Source organism: Solanum pennellii, chromosome 1 (genome assembly GCF_001406875.1).
Source record: "Solanum pennellii chromosome 1, SPENNV200".
NCBI classification, from domain to species: domain Eukaryota; kingdom Viridiplantae; phylum Streptophyta; class Magnoliopsida; order Solanales; family Solanaceae; genus Solanum; species Solanum pennellii.
In genome coordinates, this window is record NC_028637.1 from 89,513,515 (window position 1) to 89,526,304 (window position 12,790).

At 32.0% G+C, this 12,790-nt stretch overlaps 1 protein-coding gene across 2 annotated transcripts; it reads left to right on the forward strand.

The window, feature by feature from the left end:
* The first annotated feature begins 2,796 nt into the window (after nt 1-2,796).
* LOC107008370 (DUF21 domain-containing protein At4g14240-like) lies at nt 2,797-12,013 on the forward strand. Of its 2 annotated transcripts, XM_015207378.2 has the most exons (14): nt 2,797-3,114; nt 4,629-4,705; nt 5,217-5,300; nt 5,382-5,495; nt 7,526-7,609; nt 7,727-7,798; nt 8,089-8,156; nt 9,563-9,650; nt 9,740-9,813; nt 9,898-10,267; nt 10,361-10,407; nt 10,497-10,578; nt 10,779-10,892; nt 11,762-12,013. In XM_015207378.2, exons 1-13 carry the CDS (start codon nt 2,880-2,882, stop codon nt 10,887-10,889), a joined length of 1,506 nt encoding a protein of 501 aa, XP_015062864.1. In that variant the 5' UTR covers nt 2,797-2,879; the 3' UTR covers nt 10,890-10,892; nt 11,762-12,013. The 2 variants fall into 2 exon arrangements, with proteins under 2 accessions (XP_015062864.1, XP_015062863.1); XM_015207377.2 differs by lacking the exon at nt 11,762-12,013 and having other exon boundaries at nt 10,779-11,175.
* Nucleotides 12,014-12,790: the final 777 nt, after the last annotated feature.

The following is a 12,790-nucleotide window of genomic DNA, read 5'->3' on the forward strand; positions in this document are numbered from 1 at the left end:
TATATAACACGATGAAGATCTCTCCACGGATTGAGATGGAAAGTCTCTTCTTCTATTCCTTTAAATCTGCCACGGATATACATGAATATATCTGTGCGTCTCACATATACACAAATATATAAGTAAAACATAATCTGAACGGATATACATAGTGATACACGTGGATATACACCACGTATATCCATGTTTACCACTACAACTTTGAAATTCCTCTTCTTTTTACGATTATAACATTATAATTTTGGGAGAAAAAGTATGTTTTCTTCAATTGCAAATTATTGATTTGTGTTGAAAGTGTATTTAGAATCTAGAGAACAAGAAAATTATTTTTCCACATTGGGGAACTTGTTTAATCATGCCTTTTGGCTAAACAAAGATTATAGCTGACACTTTGAACTTGCAAGATTTTTATTAAAAATTGTATGAAGAATCGTTTTGTAGAGTAACTTCCACATTGATTCCTAGTTGCTTTTTGGAGGAAATAATTTTAAGGTAGTAGTGCACTTATCCTATTGAGTGTAGTTGTAAACAAGTGTATATTGAGGCAAAATGCATTCTAATTAGATTGCGTTACGTTACTCAAATCATTTTAGATATTTTTTTAATTTTTTAAAGATTTTCTCTATTTTGTGTTTATCGTTGATGGATAACTTATTTCATCATTAATATATATATATATATATATATATATGGAGAGAAATATTAAAAACACCCTTGAATACTTGTCGCAAATTATTAGTTTTGTCTTCAAACTATTAACAGCCTTAAAAAACTCTTCTGCTTGAATAATTAAACTTATATACACCCTAATCTATCATATGACATAACAAGTGGTTTCAAACTCATGTAAGAGCATGACACTCTTAATAAAAAAGTTGAAAAAAAATGTTGAAAACACTCTTAAACTTGGCGAGAATTTAATGGTATATATCACTTATTTTGTAAGATCTGAATTTATTTAAGGTTGTTGAGTGTATATATATATATATATATGTGTGTGTGTGTGGGGACATAATTTGATAGTTTGCTAACAATAGTATTTTTTTTAATAATTCAGAAGCAATTTTAAACCATTTAAATCCAAACATATGACATTTTTTCCCCCTATTTTCAATAATTTAAGGGCATTTTGACCCTTTTCCATATATAATTAAATAGTCTATATAACAAAATATAAATTCAAATAATACTAGCAACTACAGCGATAAATATGATTTTTTGTTTTATATAATTATGATTTTTTTTAGTTTTTATCAAATTCTAAAATGATAAATTATTTTAATTTAAATATATTTAAAATAGAATCGAAATATATTTTAAGTAGATGGTGAAAATGTTGTAGCTTAACTTAGAAAAAGACATGTCATTTAATTTCTTCTTAGCCAATTGGCATATTGAGTGTCCCATTGTAAGTCTAAGTTAGGTCAAAATACTTAATTTCGGAATTAAAAATGTTCGAAATTAGCTCTTTTTTTTTTTGGGTCCTCATTATGTAGGAGTTATTCTCTGACATAAAATTCTTGACTTTTATTTTAATCTATATATTTTACTTACTCATCTAAAATAAAAAATTAAATTTTCACCTTTACTTGTCATTTTTAATATTTAAAAATAATAATTATTGTTATATATATTTTATTCTTAGCAATAATTATTTATTACTTAAGTTTATTTTTAGTACCTAATATTAAATTTCATTTCGTATTTACTTATTACTTTATGATAATAAATTAATGACATATAATAGTATATAAATATGTTTTTTAACTTGATCTCAGTTGACATTTATATCTTTTAATTTTGAGTGTGTATAAGTAGACAATTAAGCTTGTAGAGATTTGTACAAATAAACGCATGCATCCTACTTGATGTCTTACGTTGTAATTCGCATTCTATATGACTATCTTATAAGTATGTACTTATGAATAATTAAAATTGAAAGGCCAAATACAAATTTTGAGCCTTTTAACTTGTCCTCATTTTTCATCTTGACACTTTATCTTAGCTTTGTTGAATTTTAACACTTCAAACCTATTTTTTTATATACAATTTGAACACAAAATACTAATTTTATAATTTCTTTGATTCTATTTATGTTTTTTTCAAATTAAAGTTTTGCATTTCAAAAATCGACCTGTCTTTAGTTTTTGTAAAAAATATTATAAAATTAAATGATGAACATTACTATATTTTTTCTAAAAAATAATTTCTTTTTAGAATCTTTCCTTTTAGCATTTTTAATAGACTTTTTTTTAGCAATGAACAAGTCTCTCTCTCTCTCTTTTTTTTTTACTTGTTTTGGAAATGAATTCTTTTATTTGTATTTAGTGAAATTATAATTATAAAGCGAGTATTTACGCTAAATTTAGATATTCTGAATGATATGAATAAAATTAAAATATGCAGTCTTATTCAATTGATTTATTTTCGTACAAAAATACAGAGAAAAATTGATTTTTTTTTAATGATAATTAAAAAACGCATGTTGACTTTTAAGATATTAAACTATAACTGAAGAATATAAATAAAAATAAAAAAATTATAAAAAATTTGTATTTACTATTTAAATGGCACATAAAAAATAGATTTGAAGAATTAAAATAAAACAAGACTAAGATAAAACGTCAAAATAAATCAAAATTGGTAGATGATGAATTATAAGAAATTATAAAAACATCAAGAAGAGGACCCATCCGTATAATATGTATAACTTTTATATTCCTTACCAACTCCTCCCACATCATGCCACGTGTCAATGACCATATTCAGAAAAACATTGAATTAATACTCTTTATTTATTAGTATATAGAAAAAAAAAAACGAATATCCATTTTGTTCTTGGGTTTGTGATTTTGTCTCCTGAAGAAGAAGAATTAATTATGCAGCTGTTAAATGCAGTGGAAATAGCTAGAATGGCTATGAGGGCACCTAATTCTTTAAGTGCAGAAATTGAATTTGGGACTGTTACATGGTTTGTATATGCTGGGATCTCATGTTTCTTGGTACTATTTGCTGGAATTATGTCTGGTTTAACATTGGGTCTTATGTCTTTGGGGCTTGTTGAACTTGAGATCCTTCAACGTAGTGGAACCCCTCTTGAGAAAAAACAAGCAGGTTTTCATTTCATTTTACTTATTGATAATTATTGGGTAAATAAAGATTGGATTTTTATGAATTTTATTAGTGTATCTATGGTTGTTTGGGTTATTTGAGCTTGTATTTGAAATGGGTCTGAATAGAATGTACTGAATAATATTGAATTGATGTGTATTTGATTGATTGATACATCTAGTGTTTGTAGTAATTTTGGAAGGGTTTTTAAACTTTTGAACATTGTGGAATGGCTATAGTGTTTGGGATTGAAGCACTAGGGAAACTATAGTTGATTGATTGATCAATGATCAGAACTACAACTATGTTAGGGAAGATTACTTGCAGTTTTGATGGTTTTTACTTTTCAGGAATGGTTTGAATTTTCATTGAATTCTTCATGATTCACGTAAATGAAGATTGCTTTTTAATGAAATTTATTAGTTTATCTATATTTGTTTGAGTTATTTGAGCTCGTATTCAAAATGGGATGTACTGAATAATATTGAATTGATGTGTATTTGATTGATTGATTTGGCTGATAGGAATACATCTGTGGTATGGAAAAGTTGTGTTTGTAGTAATTTTGGAAGTGCTTTTAGCCTTTGAACATTGTGGAATGGATATAGAGTTTGGGATTGAAGTATTAGGAAAAAAATAGTTGATTGATTGATCAGAACTACACGTATGTTAGGAAGATTGGTTTTGTACTAGTAGTTTTGATGGTTTTTACTTTTCAAGAAAGGCATAGTCTTGAATAGGTTCTCTATTTGAGTTGAGTTTGAATTTTCTTTGACCGAATTCCAAAAGGGTTCGCTATTTTTTGGAGGATAGATGAAATTATTGACGCACTTCAGTTATCTCCTTGTGTGTGTTGAGATCAGATGGTTGTGAAGCTCCATAATGCTTTTCATCATTCTATATCGTGATGATTAATCATTGGTAAAGTATCATATTCATTTGACTTTTATTTTTCTGGATTGTGATTTGAGTATCATTACTAGTCTGTCAGTGTGTTAATCCTTCGAAAAATGATGGTGCTTTTACCTTAAGGGGCTCACATGTTATTGGGGAATGGTCATGATGTCTGCACTCTCCAATACTTCTCTGTGTTTGTGTGTTAAAGATTGAAATCATATGTTTGTGAAGCTCAAAAATTCTTGTTTTCATTATATTGGAATGGATATTCTTAACAGACTTAAATGATAATTGGCTTTAAAAATAATGGCTGTGTGAAATGAATGATGTTTTTTACTGGTATTTTGGAGCTTAGGCCTTTATTAGTTGAGATATTGAAGGTTGATACAACTTGAAGTGAACCAGTCATTTCTGGAATAAATCATCCTTCCAACTCCTAACTTTAAGATAGGACTGATTAAAAGATATATAACTATCTCTGGATCTAACTTATCTGTGTGGTTAAATGTATATACAGGAACACCTTCTAACTGTTTCTGTTATTTTGAGTTGTTACGTCTTTTTTGGAGGGAATTGCTCTCATGGATATTTATCATATTCGCTGATTTCTGTCTTCTCAGCTACAATATTTCCTGTTGTTCAGAAGCAACACCAGCTTCTTGTGACCCTCCTTCTATGCAACGCTGCTTCGATGGAGGTAATAACCCTGATATCTGGCTTTTTGATTCAGTCTAGGAACAAAAACAAGAAGAGGAAGTTGGGTATGGGGAAGGTGAGCGGAGGGGGTGAGCAGGAGAAAATGCAGCAGCTAATAAACATTTTATTTGTTAAATTGAAATGATTGTCGTCCATATAAAATTGACGAGGTTTTTAGGCACTGACCTGGTTTTTGGATGTGGGGTTGTGCAAGCGAAGAGATATAATGATGGACTTGAAACTAACCAGATGCACTTTCATGGCCCAGCTAAAGTAAAGCGGGTGCGGAAACTCTGAATTAGACACAGTTGTTGAATCAAACTAATGAATTAAATTAGAGAATAGGGATTTACCTGTTCAAGAAAAAATGATTGATAAAAGTAGATCAAATGTGGAGAAAATATTAATGTCTTTTTGTAATTTATTTTCTTGTAGAAGTATGTACTTTGTAATGACGTGAGGTGATAAGGATCTTTTATTTATTTTCTTCTTTTTCATTCTTTGAATTTCAGGCACTACCTATATACCTGGACAAAATTTTCAACCAATATGTGGCCATTATACTATCAGTAACTTTTGTTTTGGCATTTGGAGAGGTAATTTCTACTGCTTGGCCTTAACTAGCATCTTAATATTAAAGAGCTATACGTGATGCTCCTGCTATTCTGTGGTTTCAGGTTATTCCTCAAGCCATATGCACCAGATATGGACTTGCCGTAGGTGCAAGCCTTGTCTGGCTTGTTCGTGTTCTGATGGTTATATGCTACCCAATTGCTTACCCTATAGGAAAGGTAACTACTACAGTCTTTGAGCAATTGCTTCAAAGATATAGCTGGACGACTAAATTTTTTTTTTTGAGATCATCGAATCATCCAAAGAGAAGTGACAAGCCAAAACAAATGGATTGACTTAAGTTACTACCATTATAAGAACGTATCTGAATTGTTAAAGTCTTTTCGAGTCATATGGATATTGTTTGTTTGATGCAAAGCTAAATGAATAAAAGAGGATTTATCGTCTAACCCGTTTAAATCATTTTGAGGGTGACCACCAGTAATCTATTACATCTCTAAGAAGTTGCTTAGGTTAATATAGATGTCCAACCCTAATGACCAAGAGTTGATCTTGATCCGACTGCATATGTTTATAATCTTGACATTGTTGTATATCCAACTATGTTTATGTGATTCTCATTTAGGGTTCTTTCTTGTAGAAATTAGTTTATCATTAATATAGATCTTGTGGAACTTATAGTGTTGATGGTGCTGATGTAGTTTTCCTATTCTTATTCAGTTAATTTTGACTCGATTTATGTTTTACCTGAATGTGGTACAAATGAAGCGATTGGATAATTAGGAATCTTCTAGTCGATCCATCTAGCTTGAGATTGACACGTAGTTGTTGTTAATGTTATATAATTCTCATTTACGGTTCTTTCTTGTAGAAAATTAATTTACCATAAAGACGAGATCTCACGGAACCGTTGTGTTGATGTTACTGATGTTGTTTTCCTATTCTAGTGGACTTAATTTTGAATCTTTGGAATAAAATCCAGTTAGAAAAGGAAATCCAATTAGAGATAAGTTGTCCATGAGCATCATGGCATAGGTAAAAGGGCACAAAGAGGCAACTCTTTTTGTGTTATGTTCCATACCTGAATGTAATACAAATGGAGCGAAATGGATAATGAGGATTCATCTAGCTGGCCCATTATCTTGAGGTTGACGAGTAGTTGTTTTGTTGTCTATGTTGCGCGGACTCTCCGGAATCCCTGCCGCACCAGTGTCGTCACGACGAGGGTGTGAATGTGGGATCCATACAAGATTTGGTTGACTTACCTTGGGTACTTTGACCACATTTTGTGAACGAGAGGATAAATTGATTGGGTATTTGGTTTGATATTTGGGTTTATCTCATATATATAGTTATATTAAGTATGGGAACGCTTCTCTTATGCAAGATTATTAGTTTTAGTTCAACAACTTTAACTAATCAAAATACATACTTTATATGTCGTTATATGCATTTATTGGCTGCATTCCAACACAGAAATCCGCACTCCGATCCATATCCCTGAATCCTAAAATTTATGTGATGACTGACAATCCTAGCAGTGAGAAGCATTTGAATAAAAGATCCTGGATAACTGAATAGGATAATTTCAAATCATGTTTCTCACTTCTAGGAAATGCTTGCAGTGAGCTTCTTTCTGCATTTGAAATTCGGAAAGAGCAGAAAGGACTTGTCTGAGGATGACATTTGCATTTCCTTTTGGCTAATAAATGCTGGCATATATTTGGTTAGATACTTGACTTGTTACTTGATTATATTTATGACATACTGTGATATCAATGCTCAACAATATTTTGGAAGTGAAAAGAGATTTAGATAAAGGAAGCTTGAAACACAAAATGCCAACCCATATGATCTGGTTTTTTCATAGTCAATCTTCTAACATCCTATTTCAATGAATCCTTGTTCTTAAGCAAAGTCAAGCCAATCTTTTAACATATGAATTACTAAAGTCTGAAGCTGAATTTATTCTTCAGCAGAGTTGGCTAGTATTTTATCAATTGTCTTTTCTGTATAGAGCTAGTGAAACATTTGTCTATGACATTCTTACTCATCATATAGTGGTCTTAATCAAGAAATGAAATCTATATCTTTCTCTGACTAGAACATATAACAACATAACATTTGTGCTTCTCTATGTTTTGTTATCCTAACTGCCAGTGAAGTTCTTAAGTGCTTCCAGATTAGGTTGCCAGTTCTTAGAAATGGTAGAACCTTTGACTCTATTTATGCTGGCTTGTCTTTCCAGATTCTGGACTGCGTGTTGGGACACAATGAAGTACTATTCAGACGTGCTCAGCTGAAAGCCCTTGTTTCTATTCACAGCCAAGAGGTTTGAATTGTATCTTGATTATCTGGAGTAATTTGAATGTCTAACCAGTTGTTACCAAGCTACAAGTTCCCTTGGCATTTCATATAACCATGATTCATTATTGAGAAATTTTTGCAGGCTGGCAAGGGAGGTGAACTTACACATGATGAGACAACAATCATTAGCGGAGCACTGGATTTGACTGAGAAGGTAGTGTCTGTTTCTGACATATTCAAAAAGTCAGTATCTGAGATCTGTAGTTCAAGACACCAACTCGTGACTTATTTAATCTTTATAGCCTATTATCCCTTTTCTTGCGTGTGTATGGGGAGTTTGGGGGGGAAGGGGGGAGGAGTTGACAAATACTCAGCAACTGATCCTTAACTGATTCAATATGTAGTGTCTTAAATCCTTTTGACTGTACTTTCTCTCTCTTTGTTAGCCATGGTGGTCTAATGATCCTCTTCTCTTCTGTTTTATTCTTTTCTTCTTTTGGATAGACTGCTGAGGAGGCAATGACGCCCATTGAGTCAACATTTTCATTGGATGTCAATTCAAAGCTGGACTGGTGAGTGTTGGGCAATTAGTCTACAATGCTCTTAACTTACAAACTTAGTTCAGTGTCATACTTCTGTCTTCTCAGATAATGAACTTTCAGTGTATGGTATTTCATTGTCAGATGTATGCATTACAGTTTCCCTTTAATTTTATGTTGTCACAATAATAAATAGGTTTGCTTCTCATGATTAGTTGATTGTGGCTTACTTCATGAGAATCAAGCAACCAGTAAGTAAATTTTCCTGTGCTAAACTCGAACACTTGAGCTGATGGTTAGCTTCTCAAAATAGGATTTGTTCTGCTATCAGTTTTAATGATTGAGAGTTAGCACAATGCTTCCATCTGTAATGCTTGGAAGTCAAAATTGAACAGTTTAATGGTAACATGTCATAATATCTATTCTCTGATCAGAAATCCATGCATGCTTTAATTTCACTGCTTATGTGTACCAATAAAAAAATGTTCAATGCTTACATGAAAGTGATTTTGGGGTTAATATGCCATTACCATACTTATCAAGCTTTTTCTCTTCATCATCTTTTCTATTATTTTTGTGTCCTTTTGGGTGGGTGCTGCAACGGAAGTTAAATTAGATTCTTAAAGGAGCTCTTGCTAATTGAACCTTGGGTGTTGACTTAAGAGTATGTTCTTATTCTTCCAAAAAAAAGGAAAGACTCTTTTCCAATGAGTTGTATAACCTCCATCCATAGCTGTATGCAGTAGTTATGTCCTCATGCAAATGTTTATGCTTGCATTTGTTATTTCTGGGATTCCTGAGAGGAATGTGACTAAGGATCTATGTTGCTCGGATACGGCTGTGGGCACTCGACAGGGAGGTGGATCTAGTAGTCAGATTCGTCATCATCAAATCTTAGGTCTAGGGAAAACAGATAGGAGTATGGCTACGGGTTCTAAGTTACAACCAGTAAATGTATATTGCGACATGTACAAGTATATATTTCGAGAATTAATTGAAGTTATTAAATTAAAGCTAATATGGTAGAATTCTTTGTAAGTACTTAAAGTTTTATTCACAAGTTATCTCACATGATAGCAAAATGTTCTAGTACTTTATGCGAACATATGGTGTAAAACCCAAAATGGCACCAAATACTGAATCAGCCAGTACTCTTGGCCATAGTATAGTAAACACACCCAAGTTAGGTTTGACCAAATCCAGTGCGGGTCCCACCCACACCCAAATCGTGTCAGATCGACATGGGTGCGGTAAGGATTTTGAAGGATCTAGCTATTGATGCATTATTGTTGAAGGTTTAGTCAAATATTAACTTTTACTTTTTAAATATAAGAATATAGACTGTGTGCATCTAGCCATAGGAGGAAGACAACATTGGATATGTTTCTTGAATTAAATTCTAAAAAGTGATTAAATCGCTTCTTTTTTCCTCATCGTAGGGAGGCAATGGGAAAAGTTCTTGCTAGGGGTCATAGCAGAGTTCCTGTGTACTCTGGCAATCCAAAAAATATTATTGGTCTACTTTTGGTGAGTTTTGCATAACCTTCAAATCACGTTTCACTTGTAATCTTGCTACTCTTTGAAGTCGTGATGATTTGGTACTTGAATAATGTTAGGTAAAAAGTCTTCTTACAGTGCGGCCGGAAACAGAGACGCCAGTTAGTTCTGTTTCAATTCGAAGAATTCCACGGTATTAATTTCTAGTTCAATACTTAAATGTGTTTTTACAATGTGACTTTTAATCTCAAAATGTTGTTTGTCATACATCTTTCAGAGTTCCTGCTGATATGCCGTTGTATGACATACTAAATGAGTTCCAAAAGGGTAGCAGTCATATGGCTGCAGTAGTGAAGATTAAAGGAAAAAGCAAAAAACCTCCCTTGGTCATTGAGGAAGAGAATTCTCAGGATGTTGCAGTCACTGGTGAAAGTTCTCTATTAACTATACCTCGCTTGAAAGCAAAGAATGATAAATCAGATAGCGTTGTTGTTGATATTGAAAAAGTTACAGTACCAGCAGCGGTAAACTCACCGACATCTGGTGACTCACTGACAAATGCATTGACTCAGTCATCAGATGATATTGAGGATGGAGAAGTAATAGGTATTATCACATTGGAAGATGTATTCGAAGAACTTTTACAGGTGTCTACAGGCGTACTTTTGTTTTCACACATCCTCTTCTGCATATCTAGTATAACGAATGGTACTTACATTTCAAAACTGGTCACGGTGCAGGAGGAAATAGTAGACGAGACCGATGAGTATGTTGACGTACATAGAAGGTGAAACAGATTTAGAGAACTTAGTTATATCTAATCAGTGTTATATGTATTGGAGAGGATATTCTAATTTCTAACATTGATTTTAACAGGATACGCGTGGCTGCTGCAGCAGCTGCTTCAGTTGTGGCAAGAGCTCCATCGATTCGTAGATTAACAGCCCAAAAGGCAGCTGTAAGTCCACATATATTTTGTACAACTATCCTGAAATATGACAGAAACTTTCTTGAAAGTCAATGTTCATGACTACATGGAACATGAGCCTTATTGTGCACCTAATGCATCCATTTCTGTCTATGTCTTTCTTTTTCCTAATGTAGTTTGAGCTAAACATTTTCCTGATATTCGCGGATTATTTAAATTTGATTCTTCAGGGAAGCCAAAATAAGGAAGGACATAGCCCCAAGAAGTCCAGTGAGGACCTTTCTACCTCAAGAAGAATACAAGGGAGTCTAAGAGAGCCTCTCCTTGAGAACAAGAGATAAATAGTAAGTTAAAACTTCTCTATCTCAGTAATGTGTAAAACCAGACTCTGCAAACGCCGAGGAAAGGAAAAAAAAATGCTCGTGCAATTTGCACATATAATTTTGTGAGGATATGCTTATTTATGTGAATACATGCCCACTGTATGATGATATATCTCAGATTCATTAATTTTATGGGAATACTATGATTTTCCATGTTGCTTTGTAAAGACAAATTAATAGTAACTATGAATAAGCCTCCCATTCTTGGCAAAGAAATGAAATTCTGAAGCTGGTTTCATGTTCCCCACTTAAAAAATTACAGTATTGATAATACTGAGGCAAGAATGTGTATTCACTTAACCGCGGTTAAGTGATAACAAAGCATATAGACATGTATTCATTGAGTTGATATAAACACGAGACGTGAGTAAAGACCCTTTGAACTCTGCTCGATCATTTCCAAAGATTTATGGGTTCAGAATGTAAATTCACTACATAAAAGTTTTTCTTTTTTCTAAACTTCACAAAGACACTTGATTGTGCCAATAAAAACAAATAACTAAAAAACTTACCAAAAAGATATAACAACAGAGTATGTTATATTGTTGCTTCTTCTTCATCAAAATGCTCAATCATATTATCATTCCAAAGAAGAAGAGTTACTGAACATCTCCAAATAATATAAATCCTTGTTCTTTGTTCTTGAATGTACTTACAACACCTTTGCCATGACCTAAACTTCAATTTTCTTGGCAATAGTAAGTCCCTTGTCATCATAATCATGAAACTTTGGTTATTCAAGAAATGAATAAAGATTGTATTCTTTTGATAGAGAAGATATATAGTTTGAAAACACAATAAAAATAATTTTTGTGTTAACTAATTGACAGATGTTGTTTGCTGATTGGTGACTATGTGCTAGCCTGTGAAGGGACCTACTTAGTTTTTGGTAGAAGAATAAGCAGAGTGATCAGCTTTGTCTCCCTGCCAAACTCCAAAAAAAATTGAAATAAGTGACTCAACCAAATTGTCACACTTATAAAACAAATTTTTTTTTTTCAACACCTTGTGAATATATTTTTAAGATATGCTACTGTTCAATTATTCTCAACAACTATGATTTTATTTTTTTTTACAGTTGAGAAGATGAGAATAAAATCATCATAGTCGGTTTAAAATACATGAACTTTGATATTTTTACAATATGAAAATGTTCTTAGGCATCTTCTTGTCCCTTAGTCCCTTTATTTATTCCAAAGGGCATATAGAGTACATGAAATACTGCAAGGAATTTGCTTCTTTTTAAAAAAAAAGATTGTTAAGTTCATTTTTCACTTTTATCTCTTCTTTGGCATGTTGTTCACCTTATATTCGGTATTCGCGATAATAGCAGAGTCAGAACTTTTACTAAATAAAATTTTAAAATATGAGAAGTGAACACATGAAAAAGTTAAAAAAGCTTTGATATACCCGTTGACACTACCTAACTCTGTCGTTATATCTCGTATATATTTTATTTATCGGATTTAAGTTATATAGCATAACAAAGTAAATAATATTCACACTATCAATTTTTTTAAACTACTTAGAGCAAATTATTTAGTGCATTTTTAGGTTATTAAATTAATATATGTCAGTCGTAAATTGTTTTCACCCCCACATTTTTTTTAAAAAAAAACTATGCAGTTTGGTATACAAGTTAAACTCTTTATTTATTTATTTGAAAATCTTCATTTAATCAATAGAATGATTCATCAATTTGGTTACATTCTCATAAAGTAAAAACATACATGCATTACATTCCCCCAAATTATAAAATCAATTTTATTTTTGGTAAATAATAAATCGATTATATTTGTGCATATATATACACACACATGTTGGTTATGAACGGAATATTTTAATACAAATTAAAGAAA